General features: G+C 42.2%; 1 protein-coding gene across 1 annotated transcript in view; it reads left to right on the plus strand.

Annotated features, from left to right (window-relative positions):
• The window catches only part of LOC140879346 (uncharacterized), a 41747-nt gene extending 23522 nt beyond the window's left edge, over window positions 1-18225 (plus strand). The window contains exons 2-5 of the mRNA XM_073283025.1: window positions 17015-17520; window positions 17577-17736; window positions 17889-18045; window positions 18194-18225. Of these exons, the coding sequence (XP_073139126.1) occupies window positions 17015-17520; window positions 17577-17736; window positions 17889-18045; window positions 18194-18225 (855 nt within the window). The remainder of the gene's footprint in view (window positions 1-17014; window positions 17521-17576; window positions 17737-17888; window positions 18046-18193) is intronic.
• Window positions 18226-24086: the final 5861 nt, after the last annotated feature.

Here is a 24086-nt window from a genome sequence, read left to right on the forward strand (position 1 = left end):
TCGACGCGGTGATTGTGTTGAGTTGTACGATTATCCTTGGAGCCATCAAGGCCAAGACGTTCGAAGTGCTAGTGGATCCTTGGTTAATCAATCTTAACCAAGAAGGGTAGACGTAGATGATTTATCGTCGAACTTCTATAAACATCTCTTATCCCTTTTACTTCTTTATTTATATTACGCATTTATTTATCGCATTTATTATTGATTGCTTTAAGTCTTTCGCTTGCGTATTTGCATAATCGCTTTAAATTGCTAAAGTTGCCAATAGAACCTAAATCCCTCCCATTAGGTTCTAACAGAGTTTATAAGTGAAATACATTAGAAGTATGAATTCTAAAGGAGAATGAATGGGAAAGTACGTAGTGACCCTTACCCGGATCACCTACTAACAGAACTTAGGCATGCAATTAACTTAATTAATCAGATATCAGAATAAAACTGCGGAAACCATAAACATTATACAATCCCAAGTAAAGGAATCTGTAATTTATCCAAATAATATACAACCAAATCGAATAGCTGTATCAACCTCAAAACAACAGAAATAAAACCTAGACGAAGCTCCAGCTGGTCAACCACTGACTAGCCCCTCTTGGATCCACCCGCCTCGTCCAATCGCAAACCTGCCCCATGGAATAGGGTGTCCAGAAACACAAAGTACGAGACATGAGCACAAAACGCTCAGTACAAGAGTATGAGTATACATGCATGCAAAGTGAACTCCCTATAAACTCGAGGTCAAGGATCAGATAACAGAGACAGACCGGGTCCTGGTATGTAACACGCTGTGCCGTCGCTTCAGGAGGTGGCTCCCATACCATAATACAAGTGGATATGCCGGACCCAAATCGATGGAAGTCCAACCACTAACAGGATAGGGAAAAACCTTACTAACAGACATCTCGAAGGAGATAGCTTAGTATGCAAATGAATGCAGCATAAATCAATGACATATAAACCATGCAGTCACATAATACATGCATACTCAGTCAGGATATCTCGAACAGTACTTTCGTACCTCAAAACAGTGCAGGCTCTACCAACTCTAGGTCCACACCTATAGTCTGCTCTACACTGCCAAATGATACTACTATCATTAAAGTGCTCTAAAAGCCTTAACTAAGCTATTGCATACTCCTAAATATTTATAGGAAGCAAAAGCTATACCTTCGTCCGTCGTTAGCCCTTTGATGTCGATGCCTCCAAAACTTGGGCACAAGTCTGCTACGACTATCGAACGCCTCGACGATTCCCGGGTCAAGCCTAGGAAGGCTAAAACAACTCGAATACGACTAGAGTAGAGAGGAAATCCGGAATTGGCAATTTGAAAATGAATTCTCGGCCTTCTATTTATAGACAACGATCGGAGCTTCCGATCCTCGATCGGAATGTCCGAACCTCGATCGGAACGTTCGATCCTGCCATCGGAGCTTCCAAAGATCCTGATCAGCCACGTGTCAAAATATCACTTGTTGACTTTGGATAGGGGTGATCGGAGCTTCCGATCTAGCCACACGTCATGCCTGACGTAATATGATCGGAGCTTCCGATCCTGCATCGGAGCTTCCAATCCGGTTCGGAAGTTCCGAACTTACCTTCGGAGCTTCCGAACTCTATCCAAGTAATTATGATTAATTCCTTAATTACTGATTTAGGTTACGGGCTACTACATTCTCCCCCACTTAAGATATTTCGTCCTCGAAATCAGATCTTAAGTACTGAATGTAATACAGAAATCAGAAACATTCTTTATTCAAATCAAACGTTTACAGAGTTTGCAACTGAATACAACTTAAGAATGAAATAAAAACAACTCAGGATGGTCTTCACGCATCCTGTCCTCAAGCTCCCAAGTAGCTTCCTCAGTGCCTCGGCGCTGCCACTGAACCAAAACCAAAGGAATGACTTTGTTCCGCAAAACCTTTTCCTTATAATCCAGGATACGAATAGGTTTCTTAACATAGGTCAAATCCTTGTTCACCTGAACCTCAAACCACTGCAGAATATGAGATTCATCCGCCACATACCGTCGCAACAGAGATACGTGGAACATGTCGTGAATACTGGATAGATGCGGTGGCAAAGCTAGTCGATAAGCCAAATCGCCAATGCTCTCCAAGATCTCAAACGGACCGATAAACCTGGGAGATAACTTGCCCTTAAGGCCGAATCTGAGAATCTTGCGGAAAGGTGACACTCTCAAATACACTTTCTCCCCGACATCGAACTGCAAAGGTCTACGCTTGATATTAGCATAGCTGGCCTGACGATCCTGTGCAGTCTTAATCCGTTTCTTGATCTGATCAACAATGTCTATCGCCTGCTGGATAAACTCCGGTCCCTTAGCCTGTCTCTCCCCCACTTCTTCCCAGAAGAGTGGAGTACGACAACGTCGTCCGTACAATTCCTCAAAAGGTGCCATCCCAATGCTAGTATGATAGCTGTTGTTGTACGCGAACTCGATCAATGGCAAATGATCCTGCCAGGCTGAACCAAAATCCATAACGCACGCTTGAAGCATATCCTCCAAAGTACGGATAGTGCACTCTGACTGACCATCTGTCTACGGATGATAGGCAGTACTCAAACTGAGAGTAGTACCCATTGCACGCTGAACACTCCCCCAGAATCTAGAAGTAAACCTGGGGTCCCGATCGCTGACAATGCTCACAGGCACTCCATGAAGTCGAACGATCTCCTGAATGTACAACCGTGTCATACGATCCACATTGTACTCCCGGCTATAGGCAATGAAATGCGCTGACTTGGTGAGTCGATCCACCACAACCCAGATAGCATCACAGTTCCTCGGGGATACCGGCAAATGGGTCACAAAGTCCATTGTGATAAACTCCCATTTCCATTCAGAAATAGGCAGACTGTGAAGCAATACTCCAGGTCGTTGGTGCTCTGCCTTGACCTGTTGACACACCAAACATCTCGAAACAAACTGATAAACACTGCGTTTCATTTCCTTCCACTAGAAACGAGTACGTAGATCCTTGTACATCTTGTTGCTTCCAGGATGAATACTCAACTTAGTGCGATGTGCCTGAGACAAAATCTCCTCTCGCAACTCTTCATCCTGCGGAATCACAAGCCTACCAGACAAACACAGAAAGCCATCTGACTGATAATGAAATCCAGACGAGCTACCCTCGTTAGCTAAACGAGCTAAACGCTGGGTCTTCGAATCAGACATCTGAGCATCTCGGATCCGCGAATAGAAAGCTGGCTCAGATAATATCGCAAACATCTGGATACTCTGCATACCTTTCTTATGCTTGAAGGTATAACCTGAAGTACAACAGTCACTGATCACACTAGACATCGAACAAGTCTGAAGTGCGGATAGTCGCACCTTGCGACTCAAAGCATCAGCGGTGAGATTAGCAGCTCCCGGATGGTACTTTATCTCGCAATCATAGTCCTTAAGCAAGTCCATCCAACGTCTCTGCCTCATGTTCAACTCCGCCTGAGTGAACAAATACTTGAGACTTTTATGGTCGGTGAAGATCTCAAATTTCTCGCCATACAGATAATGACGTCAGATCTTCAAAGCGAACACAATGGCTGCCAATTCCAAATCATGGACTGGATAGTTGTCCTCGTGAAGCTTCAGCTGTCTAGAAGTGTATGCGATCACATGCCCATTCTGAGTCAGAAAACAACCTAGCCCCTGAAAAGAAGCATCAGTGAATACCACATACCCTCCAGATCCTGATGGCAATGCCAACACCGGCGCAGAAGTCAACCGTCGTCAAAGCTCACAGAAATTCTCCTCACACTCGGAGGACCACTCGAAATCCACACCCTTGCGGGTAAGCTGCGTCAAAGGTCGAGCTAGTTGAGAGAAGTTCAGAATGAAGCGACGATAATACCCTGCTAGACCCAGAAAACTACGGATCTCAGCAACTGTCGTTGGATGCGACCAATTAAGTACCGCTTCAATCTTGCTTGGATCAACAGAAATTACCTCCCTGGATATGATATGGCCAAGAAAGACCACTCTATCCATCCAGAACTCACACTTGCTCAGCTTGGCATATAACTGCTCATCTCGAAGAGTCTGCAGTACCAATCGCAAGTGAGAAACATTCTCACGCGAATACACCAAGATGTCGTCAATGAAGACCACGACAAACTTGTCCAAATACTCCCTGAAGACACGGTTCATCAAATCCATGAATATAGCCGGCGCATTAATCAAACCAAATGGCATCACTAGGAACTCGTAATGCCCATAGCTAGTACGAAATGCAGTCTTGGCTACGTCCTAATCACGGACTCTCAACTGATGATACCCAGATCTCAAGTCAATCTTGGAGTACACTGACGTGCCCTCCAGCTGATCAAAAAAGTCATCAATACGAGGCAACAGATACTTGTTCTTCACAATGACTCGATTCAGCTGCCGATGGTCAATGCACAACCGCATCGACCCATCCTTCTTCTTTACAAAGAGAACAGGAGCTCCCCAAGGAGATACACTAGGACGAATGTACCCCTTGTCTAAAATATCCTGTAGCTGATTCTTCAATTCACGCATCTCTGACAGATCCAGACGATACGGTGCTCGAGAAATAGGTGAAGTACCCGGCATCAACTCTATGCCAAACTCGACTTCCCTAGCAGGAGGAAAACCCGGAATCTCATTAGGAAATACATCTGGAAATTCATTCACAACAGGAATGCTCTCTATCTCAATGCTCTCAGTGGAAAAATCAACTGCATAGATAAGGTAGCCTTCCCCGCCAGACTCTAGAGCTCGACAGGCTCTCAAAGCTGATACCAAAGGCATTGGGGGTCGCGCTCCCTCTCCATAGAAAAACCAGCTCTCACTCCCCTCCGGATGAAAGCGTACTAATCTCTGATAGCAGTCCACTGAAGCTCGATAGGTAGTCAACATATCTATTCCTAGAATGCAATAAAAGTCGTCCATCGCCAGGACCATGAGATTCGCTAACAGAATGTTCCCTTCAAACTCTAAAGGGCAACCCATCACTAGATGCTTAGCCAAAGCAGATTGGCCCGTCGGAGTAGAAACAGACATCACTACGTCTAGTGCAATGCATGGTAACTTATGCCTCTTAACAAAACGTGCAGAAATGAAGGAATGAGATGCACCAGTGTCAATAAGTACAAGAGCAGGTATACCATAAAGCAGAAATGTACCTGCGATGACTTTCTCATTCTCCTCCAAAGCCTGATCATGCCTCAAGGCAAACACCTGGCCAGAAGCTCGTGGCCTCAAATGAGAACTCCCAGCAGGCTGTCCCTGTGACCTCTGCTGAACCGTGGCCTGAGAACCTGATCCTGAACCAGAACCAGAACCGCCTCCCCCAGATAGTGGACAATCCCTCCGGATATGACCAGTCTCTCCACAACAGAAACAAGCTCCAGAAGCTCTACGGCACTAGTCGGATGGATGGTTCTTCCCACAGTGATCACACTTGTCCTTCTTACCGTAACGGACAACACCAGCAGAGCCAGAGGAAGAAGAAGTAGATCCAGACTTCTTAAAATTTTGGGCACGGGGACCCAAAGAACTAGCAGGCCTCGACTGAGGGAAAGACCTGTTCCACAGAATGCTATCCTCCGCCTGGTGACAACGGCTCACCAAACCCTCGTAGGACATGTCGTCCCCAACCGCCACACGGTCATGGATCTTAGGGTTAAGGCCCTGAAGGAACATATTATACTTCATCCCAGAGCTGTCAGCAATCTTGGGGCAATAGGATAGCAGATCAAAGAACTTCTGCTGATACTCATCGATAGACATGGCTCCCTGTCGCAGACTCAGTAGCTCACCTGCCTTCGACTGACGGAGTGCAGGAGGAAAATACAACTTCTGAAAAGCTGTGCGGAACTCGGCCCAGGTGGCCACTCCTCTCGCCGCAACAAAAGGTGCAGAAGTAAACCTCCACCACCTGCGCGCACGTCCATCCAGAAGATAACCCAGGGTCTCCATCTTCTGCTCCTCGGTGCATTGGAAAGTCTGAAAAGTCGTCTCCATGCGGTCTAACCAGTTCTCCGCATCCTCCGAAGACTCACCTCCAACTAAGGGCTTAGGACCCATAGCTAATATTCGACGCACAGTGAAACGCTCGTCGTCATGATGAAGATGACGCCGTTCTCGACGACGCTCTCGGTCGGCATCACCCCAACGCCCACCAATACTGCCATGAGAACTCTGGTCATCACGATCTGCCATCTACAAAAATACCTCATGATAAGACTAAATCCCAAGAATACTTTTGCATGCTCTGATACCATAAATGTAGTGACCCTTACCCGGATCACCTACTAACAGAACTTAGGCATGCAATTAACTTAATTAATCAGATATCAGAATAAAACTGCGGAAACCATAAACATTATACAATCCCAAGTAAAGGAATCTGTAATTTATCCAAATAATATACAACCAAATCGAATAGCTGTATCGACCTCAAAACAACAGAAATAAAACCTAGATGAAGCTCCAGCTGGTCAACCACTGACTAGCCCCTCTTGGATCCACCCGCCTCGTCCAATCGCAAACCTGCCCCATGGAATAGGGTGTCCAGAAACACAGAGTACGAGACATGAGCACAAAACGCTCAGTACGAGAGTATGAGTAAACCATGCAGTCACATAATACATGCATACTCAGTCAGGATATCTCGAACAGTACTTTCGTACCTCAAAACAGTGCAAGCTCTACCAACTCTAGGTCCACGCCTATAGTCTACTCTACACTGCCAAATGATACTACTATCATTAAAGTGCTCTAAAAGCCTTAACTAAGCTATTGCATACTCCTAAATATTTATAGGAAGCAAAAGCTATACCTTCGTCCGTCGTTAGCCCTTTGATGTCGATGCCTCCAGAACTTGGGCACAACTCTGCTACGACTATCGAACGCCTCGACGATTCCCGGGTCAAGCCTAGGAAGGCTAAAACAACTCGAATACGACTAGAGTAGAGAGGAAATCCGGAATTGGAAATTTGAAAATGAATTCTCGGCCTTCTATTTATAGACAACGATCGGAGCTTTCGATCCTCGATCGGAACGTCCGAACCTCGATCGGAACGTCCGATCCTGCCATCGGAGATTTCGAATATCCTGATCTGCCACGTGTCAAAATATCACTTGTTGACTTCGGATAGGGGTGATCGGAGCTTCCGATCTAGCCACACGTCATGCCTGACGTAATATGATCGGAGCTTCCAATCCTGCATCGGAGCTTCCGATCCGGTTCGGAACTTCCGAACTTACCTTCGGAGCTTTCGAACTCTATCCAAGTAATTATGATTAATTCCTTAATTACTGATTTAGGTTACGGGCTACTACAAAGTAACTTTTAATTTGTGAATGTGTTCCAAGATTAAAAGTTGTCTTAAAAATAATTATTTTTGAAAATTGTGATTTTCAAAAATTATTATTATAAACTTAATTAAATTAATTCAAGTGTTGAATTAATTAAACACTAGTGGGCCTTGTAGAGTCCAAATAGTTAAATTAATTCAAGTGTTGAATTAATTAAACGCTATTGGGTCTTGTAGAGCGCAAATAGAAATAGTGTTAAATAATTATTATACTAGTGGGCTTGATTGAGTTCAAGTGCGATTTAATTAATTGATTAAACTTAAATGGGTTTGAGTTTGATAATTAATTAAATATTAAGTTCATGGGCCGTGTATATATATATATATATATATATATATATATATATATATATATAGATATATACAGTATGATCACCTACACCCTAGGGTACAGGGTTTTTCGTGTGCGATCACTAAAACCCGGTACCGGATAGTGTTTTTTTTTACACAAAAATACAATACTCGGTTTTAGTGGTCGCACACAAAAAACCCTGCACCCTAGGGTGCAGGTGATCAAAATTATATATATATATATATATATATATATATATATATATATATATATGTTTGACATATAATATATATATAATACATGAGAGAGAATGAATATGAAGAGTTAAAAGACAAGATGCACACTTTTCTATGCATGTTTTAACTTTTTCCATGCATGCTTTGTCTGTAGTGACCCTTACCCGGATCACCTACTTAACAGAACTTAGGCATACAATTAACTTAATTAAATAGAAATCAGAATTCAACTGCGGAAACCATATCATTAATACAATCCCAAGAAAAGGAATCTGTAAATATCGAAAATAATATACAACCAAATCGAATAGCTTTATAAACCCAAAACAACAGAATAAAAACCTAAACAAAGCTCCAGCTGATCAACCACTGCCTAGCCCCTCTTGGATCCACCTGCCTCGTCCAATCGCAAACCTGCCCCATGGAATAGGGTGTCCAGAAACACATAGTACGAGACGTGAGCATAAAACGCTCAGCACGAGAGTATGAGTATACATGCATGCAAAGTGAACTCCCTATAAACTCGAGGTCAAGGATCAGATAATAGAGACAGACCGGGCCCTAGTATGTAGCACGCTGTGCCGTTGCTTCAGGAGGTGGCTCCCATACCAAAATACCAGTGGATATGCCGGACCCAAATCGATGGAAGTCCAACCACTAACAGGATAGGGTAAAACCCTACTATAGACATCTCGAACGAGATAGCTCAATATGCAAATGTATGCAGCATAAATCAATGACATATAAATCATGCAGTCACATAATACATGCATACTCAGTCAGGATATCTCAAACAGTACTTTCGTACCTCAAATACTAGGCAAGTGCTATCAGCCCTAGGTCCACGCCTATAATCCGCGCTACACTGTCAGATGATAATACTATCATTATAGCGCTCTAAAAGCCTTAACTAAGCTAAAGCATACTCCTAAATATTTTTAGGAAGCAAAAGCTATACCTTCGTCCATCGTTAGCCCTTTGCTGTCGATTGCCTCAAAACTAGGCCACAGCTCCGCTACGACGCCTGGATCGCTATGCCACTTCCGAATTCCCAATGGGACGCCTAGAATTCCCTAGATCTGAGTTAGAAGGCTAAGGAATCGAGAGAGAAGAGGTGATTGGTGCGTCTAAATCTGAATCTCGGCCCTCCTATTTATAGACGGAGTTCAGATCGTCTGAACTGGACTTCGGAGCGTCCGAACATGATCGGACCGTCCGATATCGAATTCGGGTCGTCTGAACCCAATAATACGTCATTGCTTATGTCAACACAATGATGTCATCCATGAAGACTGTCGGCAGCACGTTCGGAGCATCCGAACCACTCTTCGGATCGTCCGAACCCTGACTTCGGACCTTCCGAACCTTGACTTCAGAGCCTCCGAACTCGACGACCCTCGAACCATTTTCGAGCGTTCTGAATCCATTTCCGAACTCTGTTAATCCATCTGGGACTCCCTTAATCATGTTTTTTTACATCTAAACATGATCGTATTATTAATTACTCATAAATCGTTAATTCTGGATATGGGTTACTACATTCTCCCCCACTTAAGATATTTCAACCTCAAAATCCGATCTTAAGTACCGAATGTAAAACAACAATCCAAAACATTCTTTATTCAATCAAACATTTACATCTGAATATAAATCGAAAATGAAATCAAAATAACTCAGGATGTTCTGCACGCATCCTGTCCTCAAGTTCCCAAGTAGCTTCCTCAGTGCCTCTGCGCTGCCACTGAACTAAAACCAAAGGAATGACTTTGTTTCGCAAGACCTTATCCTTATGATCCAGGATACGAATAGGTCTTTCAACATACGTCAAATCCTTATCCACTTGAACTTCAGACCGCTGCAGAATATGAGGCGGATCTGCCCCATATGGTCGCAACAGAGATACGTGGAACACGTTGTGAATAATGGACAGATAAGGTGGCAAAGCCAAACGATAAGCCAAATCGCCAATGCTCTCCAAGATCTCAAACGGACCGATAAATCTGGGAGACAACTTGCCCTTAAGGCCAAATCTGAGAATCCTGTGGAAAGGTGACACCCTCAGAAACACTTTCTCCCCAACATCAAACTGCAAAGGCCTACGCTTAGTGTTAGCATAGCTGGCCTGACGATCCTGTGCAGTCTTAATCCGTTTCTTGATCTGATCAACAATATCTACTGCTTGTTGGATAAACTATGGTCCCTCAGCCTGTCTCTCCCCCACTTCTTCCCAGAAGAGTGGAGTACGACAACGTCGCCCATACAACGCCTCAAAAGGTGTCATCCCAATGCTAGTATGATAGCTATTGTTGTACGCGAACTCGATCAATGGCAAATGATCCTGCCAGGCTAAACCAAAATCCATAACGCACGCTCGAAGCATATCCTCCAAAGTATGGATAGTGCACTCTGACTGACCATCTGTCTTTGGATGATAGGCAGTACTCAAACTGAGAGAAGTACCCATCGCACGCTGAACACTCCCCCAGAACCTAGAAGTGAACCTGGGGTCTCGATCGCTGACAATGCTCACAGGCACTCCATGAAGTCGAACGATCTCCTGAACATACAACCGTGCCATGCGATCCACAGAGTACTCTCGACTAAAGGCAATGAAATACGCTGACTTGGCGAGTCGGTCCACCACAACCCAGATAGCATCACAATTCCTCGAGGACATCGGCAAATGTGTCACAAAATCCATCGTGATAAACTCCTATTTCCACTCAGGAATAGGCAGACTGTGAAGCAAACCTCCAGGTCGTCGGTGTTCTGCCTTGACTTGTTGACACACCAAACATCTTGAAACATACTGATACACGCTGCGTTTCATCCCCTTCCACCAAAACCGAGTACGTAGATCCTTGTACATCTTGTTGCTTCCCGGATTAATACTTAACATGGTGCGATGTGCCTGAGACAAGATCTCCTCTCGCTACTCTTCATCCTGCGGAATCACAAGTCTACCAGACAAACACAGAAAACCATCTGATTGATAGTGAAATCCGGACGAGCTACCCTCGTTAGCTAGATGAGCCAAATGTTGGGTCTTTGAGTCAAACATCTGAGCATCTCTAATCCGCGAATACAAAGCTGGCTCAGATAATATCGCAAACATCTGGATACTCTGCATACCTTTCTTATGCTTGAAGGTATACCCCAAAGTACAATAGTCACTGATCGCACTAGACATCGAACAAGTCTGCAGTGCGGATAGTCGCACCTTGTGACTCAAAGCATCAGCGGTGAGATTAGCAGCTCCCGGATGGTACTTAATCTCGCAATCATAGTCCTTAAGCAAATCCATCCAACGTCTCTGCCTTATGTTCAATTCCGCCTGAGTGAAAAAATATTTGAGACTCTTGTGGTCGGTGAAGATCTCAAATTTCTCGCCATACAGATAATGACGCCAGATCTTCAAAGCGAACACAATGGCTGCCAATTCCAAATCATGAACTGGATAGTTGTCCTCTTGAAGCTTCAGCTGTCTAGAAGCATATGCAATCACATGCCCATTCTGAGTCAGGACACAACCTAACCCCTGAAGAGAAGCATCAGTGTATACCACATACCCTCCAGATCCTGATGGTAATGCCAACACCGGCGCAGAAGTTATCCGCCGTCGAAGCTCACAAAAATTCTCCTCACACTCGGAGGACCACTCGAAATCAACACCCTTGCGGGTAAGCTGCGTCAACGGTCGAGCTAGCTGAGAGAAGTTCAGAATGAAGCGTCGATAATATCCTGCTAGACCCAGAAAACTATGGATCTCAGCAACCGTCGTTGGACGCGACCAATTCAGCACAACCTCAATCTTGCTCGGATCAACAGAAATCCCCTCCCTGGATATGATATGGCCAAGAAAGACCACTCGATCCATCCATAACTCACACTTGCTCAGTTTGGCGTACAACTGCTCGTCCCGAAGAGTCTGCAGTACCACTCGCAAGTGAGAAACATGCTATTCCACATTACACGAATACACCAAGATGTCGTCAATGAAGACCACGACAAACTTGTCTAAATACTCCCTAAAGACACGGTTCATCAGATCCATAAATATAGTCGGCGCATTAGTCAATCCAAATGGCATCACTAGAAACTCATAATGCCCATAGCGAGTACGGAATGCAGTCTTGGCTACATCCTGATCTCGGACTTTCAACTGATGATACCCAGATCTCAAGTCAATTTTGGAGTAAACCGAAGTACACTGCAGCTGATCAAACAAGTCATCAATGCGAGGCAACGGATACTTGTTGTAGTGACCCAACCCGGATCCACTACCTAATCAGAGTTACAGTAAAAGCGAACGCAATAAAAGCTTAAAGCGTAAAGTGCGGATAATTAAAATACAACAAATCCAATCGGCAGAATACAACCGACGATATCACAAGTGTATAAGTACTGTTATACAACCAAATCGAAGGTTCAGGGTAAATAAATCCCTACCCTCTACAACCTCACACCCTCCCAAGCTCAATCCTGCTGAGAGCCGCCTGGACCATCCAGCCTCAAACCTGCCCCGCCACAAGGTACACAACGAATACCCAAACATAGGGGCGTGAGCTAGAACGCTAAATATGAAGCAATGATATAAATACAAATATGCGCACACAGATGATTTAAAACTCAAGTGAAAACACTTGCTCAAGGCGCCGAGAATATACAGTACCGGCTAGAGAGCGACTCCGCGGGGTACTCGTATACTCCATATCAGGGCTGAGCCAACCCATCTTGACCCGAATCCAAAATAGGATACAAGTCCCATATGGAAACTGTCATACCTGACTCGAGTCCAATATGATATCACTGTTCCCTATGGAGATTATCAATGACTCACATCTCTCCGGATGCAGTCACACGTAAAATCATGTATGTGCTAAGACGATAAAGCATGCTAAAATATGATAAAGCATATAGCACATACTCATGCAACATACATGCAAATATATCATGCCGGATATCTCGGTCAGTACTTACGTACCTCTAACACTGCTGGTCAAACCTAGCTCCACTGACCTAGACTTCAAGCCTACAAGTCCAGTCTACTGCTACTACAATCCAAATATCCATGCATCAATGATAAAGCTCTAAAAGCTTTAACTAAGCTAAAGCATACTCCTAAATATTTTTAGGATGCCAAAGCTATACCTGCGTCCGTCGATAGCCCTTTGCTGTCGATAGCCTCAAAACTAGGCCATAGCTCCGCAACGACGTCTAGATCACTAAGACACTTCCAGATTCCCGGTAGGACGCCTAGATCTCCCTAGATCTGAGTTAGAAGGCTTAGGAATCGAGAGAGAAGAGAGGAAATTGGTGCGAGAAAATGAATTCTCGGACCCTCTATTTATAGACAGGGTTCGAAACCTCCGATCCCATTTTGGAACGTCCGATAACGATCGGAACCTCCGATCGCACCTTTGGAGCTTCCGATCGCTCAATATTACGTCAGCCATGATGTCACCTTGCTGACGTAAGCAATGACGTGTGCCCTGGTCCAGATCGGAGCTTTCGATCTCGCCGACGGAGCTTCCGATCTCGATCGGAGCCTCCGATCCTGGCACGGAGCTTCCGATCCACTTCGGATCCTCCAAAGTCTACTTCGGAGCGTCCGATCCTGCTGAACCAATTCAACTAATTCGAGTGCTCTGAATCCATTTCTGAAGTCCGTTATCCCAACAGGAACTTACTTAATCATGTTTTACTTAATCTAAACATGATCACGTGATTAATTACTCATTAATCATTAATTAGAAATGCGGGTTACTACATTCTCCCCCACTTAAGAAATTTCGTCCTCGAAATTTAAGTCTTAGAGGAAAACATAATTAGCCAACCAAATGTTCTTTATTATAACTGAACAAGTATAAACTTGATACAAGGAAATACATGAGCTCAAAACAACTCGGGGTGTTCGGCTCGAATCCGGTGTTCCAATTCCCAAGTAGCTTCCTCTGTCCCTCTGCGTTGCCACTGTACCATCACCAACGGTATACACTTGTTACGAAGCACCTTGTCCTTCCTGTCAAGAATCCGCAGGGGTTTCTCCACATACGATAGATCCCGATCTACCTTTACCTCGGTCGGATGCAAAATATGCGACTCGTCCGCCACATACTGCCTCAACAAGGACACGTGGAACACATCGTGGATCTCCGAAAGATCGGGTGGCAAGGCCAGACGATAAGCCACATCCCCAACCTTCTCGAGAATCTCGAAAGGACCAATAAATCTAGGTGTTAGCTTACCCTTGCGACCAAACCTCATCACCTTCCGGAAAGGTGACACATGCAAGAAAACATACTCCCCTACCTCAAAATAAAGTGGCCTGCGGTGAGTGTTCGCGTAGCTAGCCTGTCGATCCTGGGCTGCCTTAACCCTGCGTCGGATCAACTCTACTGCATCAATAATCTGCTGAATCATCTTAGGACCCTCAACCTGATGCTCGCCAACCTCATCCCAAAACAAAGGTGTACGACAACGACGTCCATAAAGAGCCTCAAATGGTGCCATGCCAATGCTGGATGGTAACTATTGTTGTAGGCGAACTCCACCAAGGGTAAATGATCATGCCACGCTGGACCAAAATCCATCACCGCCGCGCAAAGCATATCCTCTAAAGTGCGAATAGTACGCTCCGACTGTCCTTCCGTCTCTGGATGATAAGCCGTACTCAAGCTTACAGTAGTACCAAGGGCTCACGGGAAACTACCCCAAAACCTTGAGGTGAATCTCGGATCTCTATCGCTGACAATGCTCAATGAAATCCCATGCAATCGCACAATCTCTCGCACATACAATTGCGCCATCCTATCAAAGGTGTAATCGCGGTTATAGGGAAGAAAATGCGCTGAATTCGACAACCGATCCGCGACAACCCAAATAGCATCACAATTCCTGGAAGACATAGGCAAGTGGGTGACAAAGTCCATCGTCACTTACTCCCACTTCCATTCAGGAATCTCTAAGCTGTGAAGTAACCCTCCGGGTCGTCTAAACTCTGCCTTGACCTGCTGACACACAAGGCATCGGGATATGAACAGATAAACACTGCGCTTCATCCCTTTCCACCAAAATCGAGTGCGAAGATCCTTATACATCTTCATGCTGCCTGGATGTACAGAGAATCGACTGCGGTGAGCTTGCGATAAGATCTCATCCCTCAAAGTAGAATCCTCGGGTACCACAACTCGACCAAAAAGACACAACAGACCGTCTCCTTGCAAATGGAAACCAGAAGTATTATCACCTTCCGCCAAACGGGTTAACTTCTGCGTCTTCAGATCAGAATTCTGAGCTTCCCGGATTCGTCGATACAAAGCTGGCTCTACAAGCACAGAAGAAACACGAATCCCTTGCTGTTCTTTCTTATGACGGAATGTGAATCCTAAAGAACAACATTCTTCCACTGCCTTCCGTACCGAACTGGTACGAAAGGAACTTGCATAGACTTTGCGACTAAGTGCATAGGCAACATGATTTGAAGAACCTGGATGGTAATTGATCTCACAATCGTAATCCTTCAACAGATCCATCCAACGACGCTGCCGCATGTTCAACTCAGCCTGAGTGAACAGATACTTCAAACTCTTATGATCGGTGAAGATCTCAAATCGTTCTCCGTATAAATAGTGACGCCATATCTTAAGAGCAAAGACAATGGCTGCAAGCTCTAAATCATGTACGGGATAGTTCCCTCGTGATTCTTCAGCTGTCTGGAGGCATAAGCGATCAAATGGCCATTATGAGTCAACACACACCCCAAACCCTAGAGAGAAGCATCAGTGAAGACTACAAAACCACCTGATCCAGACGGTAAAGCAAGAACTGGAGCTGTCGTCAGACGACATCTCAACTCACAAAAATTATCTTCACAAGCATCAGACCAAACGAAAGAAACGTCTTTATTTGTCAACTGAGTCAAAGGCTTAGCTATCTGAGAAAAATTCTCCACAAAACGATGATAGTATCCTGCTAAACCAAGGAAACTACGAATCTCAGAAGCTGTAGTCGGACGTGACCAATTCAAAATAGCCTCTGTCTTGCTATGATCAACATATACAAGTTTTGGAACTTTTAAATCATGCTTCATGTTGTTTTTGATGACAAGAAGTGATAGTGCTCGGTTTTGACAGCAAAAATAATCATGCAGTTTTTCTGGAATTTTGGAGGCCGCTCGATCCGCAGAAGTTGACGGATCGAGCGAGCCCTGTATTTTGCAAATAGAGGATTGAGTTTTTGGCTCGATCGATCCACAGAAGTTGACGGATCGAGCGAGGCCAAATTATACTTCCATCCGAGAGCTGAGCAATTGTGCTCGCTCGATCGGGTGTTTTTCCCCGATCGAGCGAGACACTGATTTTTTTTTAAAAAAAAAAATTTACTTGGCTCTTGGTTTCTTAATTGATGTTTAATGAATGTTAATTGTTCATTAATTTCCCTAAGATGAGATTAGCAACCCGAGGTCCCCACAGCACTAAAAAATTAGCGTCATTATTTGTATGGCGAGAGGTTCGAGATCTTTTCGTACCACAAGAGTTTAAAATGCTTGTTCACTCAGGCAGAGTTGAACATGCAACAACATTGATGGTTAGACTTTCTTAAAGACTATGATTGTGAGATTAAGTACCATCCAGGTACTTCTAACCCGGTGGCGGATGCACTTAGTCGGAAAGTGAGTATCAGTGCTCTTAGTATTAGTGCAAGGGCTAGTACCATTCAAGAATGTTGTTATTCAGGGTTTATGTTTCGACATAAGAAAGGACAATAGGGAATTTGAGTTTCCTCTGTGCTAACTGAGCCATCCTTGTTTGCTCGTATCCTAGAAGTGCAGTTTTCTGATTTGAAGAAGCAGAAATTAGCAAGACTTTCTCAGGGAGACAACACATCCGGTTTTCATTTTTAGACAGATGGATTATTGTGTTTGTCTGGAAGAGTTGTGGTACCCGATAACTCAGCCTTGTGAGACGAAGTTCTATCACAGGCACATCGTAGTAGATTCATCGTGCACCTAGGCAGTGCTAAGATGTATAAGGATCTACGTACCAGGTTTTGGTGAAAAGGTATGAAGCGTAGTGTGTATCAGTTTGTCTCTTGTTGCCTTGTTTGCCAGCAGGTTAAGGTAGATCATCAACAACCGAGTGGTATAGTGCATAGTTTGGAGATCCTGGAATGGAAATGGGAACATGTGACGATGGATTTTGTCATCCACTTGCCAATGATGTCCAGACAGTGTGATGCTATTTGGGTTGTGGTGGACAGATTGTCCAAGTCTGCTCATTTTTTTTCATACAATCGCGAGTTCAATTTTGATCGCATGGAGAGATTGTACATTCAGGAGATTGTGTGTTTACATGGAGTGCAATTGAGCATTGTCAGTGGTAGAGATCCGAGGTTCACCTCACGTTTTTGTGGTAGTTTTCAGCGATCCTTGGGTACTACCATGAGTCTCAGCACAACGTATCATCCAGAGACTGATGGTCAGTCCGAGAGTACTATTCGCACATTGGAGGACATGATGAGGACTTCAGTAATGGACTCTGGATTATCATGGCAGGATCATTTGCCGATGATAGAGTTTGCATATAACAATAGCTACTATCGCAGCATTGGCATGGCACCGTTTGAGGCTCTTTATGATCGTCGTTGTCGGACACCCTTATTCTGGGATGAAGTAGACCGGAGTTGATTCAGCAGATTGTGGATAAAGTTGAATTGATCAAAAAGAGGATCAAGACTGCACGGGATAGATATGCCAATTACGCCAAGACCAAGTGCAGAACTTTGCATTATGAGACAGGGGAACATGTCTTACTACGAGTTTCACCTTTCAGGAAGGTGATGAGGTTTGGTCTCAAGAAAAAGATAGCGTAGAGATTCATTGGTCCGTTCGAGATCTTGTAGAAAGTCGAGATGTGGCCTATCATTTGACGTTACGATCGTATCTATCCGGTATTCATAACGTGTTCCACGTGTCTCTACTTTGTCAGTACGTGGCAGATGAGTCGCACATTTTGCATCCGACGGAGGTTCAGCTGGATCCTAATTTGTCTTATGTGGAGAGACACCTCAGAATTATTGACAGGAAAGACAAAGTTCTTCGGAGTAAGCGCATCCCTCTGGTCATGATTCAGTGGCAGCGTCAAGGTACAGAGGAAGCTACTTGGAGCTCGAGAGTCTTATGCGTTCTGAACATCCAGAGTTGTTTTGATTGTATTTTATTTCCAGAGTTAAGTTATAATTGTAACTGCATTATTCTAATAAGATGTTTCAGCATTGTGTTCTGTTATCCTAGTGGTGATTTCGAGGATGAAATCTCTTAAGTGAGGAAGAATATAGTAACCCGTCTCCAAATTAAGTTAATCAAGCGCCTAATTATGATTAATTGACTAAAACATGATTAAGGGATCTTCAAATAGGTTTTAAAAGCTTAAGAACGAACTCAGAACGATTGAAATTGGTCCGGTAAGAGCCTTGATCATTGGGCAGATCGGAGGCTCCGAACAGGGTTCGGATTATGTTCCGAACAGATCAGAGTCATTGTTCCAAGTTCAGAAGCTCTGCTGAGTTTGGAAGCTCCAAACTATGATCGGACGCTCCGATCATCACCGTGGCCAGCTGTGGGAATTAATGCGTAAGTAGTGACGTCAAAGATCGAACGCTCCGAAGATGGATCGGAGGCTTCGATCTACTGTCGGCAATCGCCCTATAGAATTTAGACACGTGGTTGGCGAAGGGAGTTCGGAATTAGGGATCGGAAGCTCCGATCGGATCGGAGGCTCCGATTGCCGTCTATAAAAAAGGGGTGCCGAGGCTCATTCTCCCTTGCCCATTTCCCTCTTCTCTCTCGTTCTTAGCTTCTTCTAGTCAGTTTTAGGGGTTTCTAGGCGTCAAATTGGAAAGTCGAGAGTGGCGGAGCGCTTCGGGAATAACAGCGGAGTTGTGCCTAAGTTTTGAGGCAATCGCCATCAGCGGGCTGACTACGGACGCAGGTATAACTTTGGATCCCTATAAATATTAGGGAGTATGTAATATCTTAGTTAAGGCTTTTAGATCAAAATAAGTGATATAGTGATTATTGCTTATAGGCGTGGATTTTGAGTACCTGGACTGCTAGAGTGCTAGGTTTCTTGGGTTTTCTCAATAGAGGTACGAATGTATTATCCGAGATACCAGGTTGAATATACATTTATTATGTTTGCATGTTTTGTGTGGAATTATTATGTGCATTTATATTATGTGGTATGCATATACACGTTGATTTGCATAGCCTTTAGTAGGGGTCGCTCAGCCCCGTATTTTAGTGGATGGATTTCCATGAATTTGGATCTGGTTATATCCACGATTTTTATGGTATGGGAGTCACCTCCTGATGCGACGGCCCAACGTGCTACATACCATGACGCCTTGATTGAGCAGTTTTCTAGATAGGTTTTTTCAGTAACCTTCATATTGCATGTGCATGCATGGTATATGTATATTAGTAATTCTGTACTGAGCGTTTATGCTCACGTCCAAGTGTTTTGTGTTGTACACCCTATTCGATGGGGTAGGACTTAGGTTGGATGGACCCAGTGGCAGCTGTCGTTGAGCTGCAATGGTTGCGTGGTGCTTCTATTTCTATTCAGGTCGTTAGATTGGACTTTTAGTACCTTCCATTCGATGGGGTTGTATAATATTTTATTTAGCCCGGTGGTTCTGCCGGTGTATGTTGTATTTATAGTTTAAGTTTCTGCTAGATTTTGTAAATTTCAATTTAAGACTTAATTGCATGTTTAATTTTTGATTAGTTAGTGATTTCGAGTTGTGTCACTGCATTAGTCGATCCACTAACATTTCAAAAACATTCTATATTTTATGTTCATAATGGGTGTCATACTTAGTACGAGCAAAAATTTTGAAATCCCTACCTTTTTCGAATTTAATCTCATTTATGTTCCGAAAAAATCTCAATCCGACATTTTTCTGAGCTAAAAGTTTTGTATTTTTTCCGCCCCGATTAATATCTGGTGAAAGATCAGGAATAAAACATTATCTCGACGGAATTTCCGACCCGTCCTGAAATAATAATATAATATATTTTATTAATAGTTTGAACTAAATATTATTTTGCATCAACCCATATAACAATTAATGTGGACTTATTTAACATAATTTTTTATTGTTGGAACGATTTACAAATGAGATTTTTTTTATTTTTTAAAAAAAAATTAATAATTTGATTAATTCATATTTATAGTTATTTAATTATAATAAATATGTAGAATAAGATATGCAATTTGACACATATTTTACAAAATTTATCTAGTAATTTTTATCTGAATATTTTATTAAGAATTAACGATACACAATATGATATTCTTTTGTTGACAAAACCGTGAAGCATTTATATGTTTTAATTTGAATATTTTTTTTTCTTTAGAAATATAATTTTCTAAATAGTATTTTTTAAAAAAATAATAATTTTTTTTTTTTAACAAAAACTTGTACGTGAAAAAAATTTCTAGATTTTCTCTTCCTAAACGACGCAATTCCGAATATCCGGGTCCTGAAATATGTTGGTACGGGATCAGGAGAAAAAAATTGTTTCTCGGTTCTTTTCGAGATAAAAATTGGGTAAGAGGTTTACGACGGATCTCGACCCTATCCCACCTTTAGTCATATTGATTGATATTTAAATTTCACATTTAGTTCTCTTACTATGCTCCAATCAACAAATGCGACACTACATGGAAAAAATTGAAAATTAATTTTTTTGTTTTAGTAACAAGTACAGTTTTTAGTCTTGCTCTATCAACTTTTCAACTTTTAGCTTAGTACACTAAATTTTAATTTTAGGCTATTTTGGATCAATTGGTGATATGATGATTGACCAGTAATCATTTTCTAAGCCACATCATCATTTTTATGTGCTACATTCGTATTTTTCGATGTAACATCAACAATTGAACCAAAACAGCCGAAGATTTAAATTTAGTATAACAATCAAACATTGAAAAGTTAATAGACTAAAACAACAAATTAGTAAATTAATAGATTAAAAAAGACTATTTTCCTTAAAAAATATATTGAACAAGTTGGAGTGAATTTGTTAATACACTCGAAGAAAGCATATTCTAGACTTGGTATATTATATCTCTACTTTTTCATACATAACCAAATATTGAAAAAGACTGTTCTAAAAGTGTGACGACCCGAGTTCTAATCTCTCATTAATCAAACCATTGTAAATAATAGTCACATAATCAAAGACTAAATAAACTAAATTAAAAAAAAATTAAAAGGAGAGCACCTCGCTCGATCGGTTAAAAGCTACCGATCAAGCGAGCCATGAAGCTCAACTCTCGGGTGGAAGCAAAACTTGGCCTCGCTCGATCGGTCAAACTTTACCGATCGAGCGAGCCCAAAGTGCTCACCTTTCTGCCTCAAAATCAAAGGCCTCGCTCGATCGGTAGGAATCACCCGATCGAGCGGGCGCATTTTCCATAAAATCAGCAGGAGCTTTTGCTGTCAAAACTATGCATTTCCTCCAACATGCTCTAATAATTCATGGTATAATTGTACAACAACAATTCAGTCTTGTAATCACAACTAACATACATCCTAAACATAATATAGATTGATAAAATTAAATCATAACAAAGCCTTAATATCAACTCAAGAAAGGCTCACATAACAAACAAGAATCTTTGTTATACAAAAAGGATTAAGCTACAACATGTTGTCTTAAGGATTTACAACATCATCTCAAATCCTATATACATCAACAAGACAACAACTTAATAACCAACAAGTCTTGGTACAAGTAGCTATAACATGATCATGTTTTGGAACTCAACACCAACATTGACAGCTCAAATTATCTAAACTCGGATCATCACGCTATTCTCTCATTCCTTGTTCTTCAAGATCGCTTTTGCCCTGTTCCACTCTCGCCTATTGCCATGACACATACAACACAACAATAGCCGGATAACTCCGGTGAGAAATATATTTCCCAATAAAAGCAACTAAACATGCATAGCAAAGCATATATCAAACTCATGATATAAACATAACTTCAATGCATGTTTTAAAACAAGGTTCACTAATTCATCGTTTGGGATCCCAAGAAGAAGATATCATAACTAACCACCGACTCTCTCGATCGAGGTGGGGCTACTTATCTTGCTTCTCTAGACTTTGAAGCCACTATATATGTAAATCAGACGCTAGGCTTAGTCAACCACCCAGGCCATACATATATAATCCCTCAAATCGTCTAATCAAACGTTCCGTTCATTTCAAAATCAAAGAACAAGTCTTACAAGATGAATGCAATATACATCAATAAGATCACATTCATTAACATCAAGACTTATTCAACCATTCATAGGAAAACATATAAAATCAAATAAGCAAATAAGTATGTGATTTAGGGAACTCGATACAAACCATCTCGAGTTATAATCCCATTCAAAATAGTAGTCCACTTTTACCTTTCAAATGTGAAGTTTAAGATGATTCCAAGGTGAGTTCAAGTTCTCCAAATCTAAACAACACAATCACAAGACTTGTATCAAAATCTACACTTAGAACCATTCAAACTCCATTGGAGACTAATTTCAAACCTTACTTCAACACTCTATCGGTTCGAAGATGGCGTTCTCGAGCTCAATGGTTTTTAAACACAATCTAAAACAAAGTTGAGAAAGCTTACAACCATCAGCTAGGACTCACTATCCTCACAACTCAATACAAGATAGCAAAACAACTTCAAATCAAAAGTTCGACGGCATATCGGTATCATTCGGCAATCCGAAACTCAACTATATCAAATATAACAATCATCTACATCTTATATTCATCAAAACCAGCAAGAATTCTTCAATATATCAGCAGGTATACTTTAGAATAATCAGCTGGAACTATAAGAATAAAATCGATAGTCATCCTTCAACCCAAACTCGATAGAACAAAGAATACAAGCTCCACAACATCAATTCATAACCACATCTGATCTCTGCCATTTTCGACTTCTCTAACCATAATGAATCAAAAGAAAACTTACATAAAATCGAAGTTCTTCTTGCAAGGAGTCCAGAACCTTTTTCGGAATCAAATTCGGATAACCGAAACTCAAGATATGGAAATTACAAGTTGAAGAAAATATTGAAGCTTTCTTGTTCTTCCTCTCGGTTCCTCTTCTGAATATTCTGATGGAATGAGCTGAATTACACGTGAATACTTAGAAACAAAACAAGTGTCCCACTAATGTTTGGATTTTGCACTTTAGTCCTCCAATTCTTGCTTCTTTTCAATTCAGTCCTCAACTTATTATTCCATTCAATTTCAATCCTAAATAATTTAAGAATATTAGAATTTAAATCAAAACTCCAAATATTCCCAAATTAAATATTCTCGGATTAAAATTACATAATTCCGGGCGTTACAATTCTCCCCCACTAAGACATGATTTCGTCCTCGAAATCTCAAGTACTATCAGCACATAAGATATATCAGATAACATAAAACTAACGAAGAACTCACATCATTGAAACATTTCTGGAAATCGTTGCCTCATGTCTGATTCCATCTCCCAAGTTGCTTCTTCAATACCATGACGACTCCACTGAACCTTCACAAGCGGAATAGTCTTCGTTCGAAGTTTCTTTTCTTTACGATCAAGAATCTGAATTGGCTTTTCCAAATAACTCAAAGTTTCGTCGAGTTCAGCCTCATCAGGTTGAAGCACATGAGATTCATCAGCAAGGTATTTTCGAAGCATCGATACATGAAAGAAATCATGTATTCCAGACAAGGATGGAGGCAAAGCTAATCAATAGGCAAGATTGCCTATTTTCTCAAGAACTTCATACGGACCGATATATCGTGGAGACAACTTCCCTCGCTTGCCAAAACGTACAGTACCTCTGAACGGAGAAATCTTCAAAAATACACGATCCCCATGTTCAAAAGACAAAGGTCGACGTCGAATATTGGCATACTTTGTTTGTCTATCCTGTGTTGTCTTTATTCTTCTCTGAATAATCTTTACCTGTTCAGTCATATCTTGAATCATGTCAGGTCCAATGTCAGGTACCTTAGAAATATCATCCCAGAAAAGAGGTGATCGACACTTTCTACCATACAGAGCTTCAAACGGAGCCATCTCAATACTCGATTGATAGCTGTTGTTGTACGAGAAT

Source organism: Henckelia pumila, chromosome 2 (assembly GCF_033568475.1).
Source record: "Henckelia pumila isolate YLH828 chromosome 2, ASM3356847v2, whole genome shotgun sequence".
Classification (NCBI taxonomy): Eukaryota; Viridiplantae; Streptophyta; class Magnoliopsida; order Lamiales; family Gesneriaceae; genus Henckelia; species Henckelia pumila.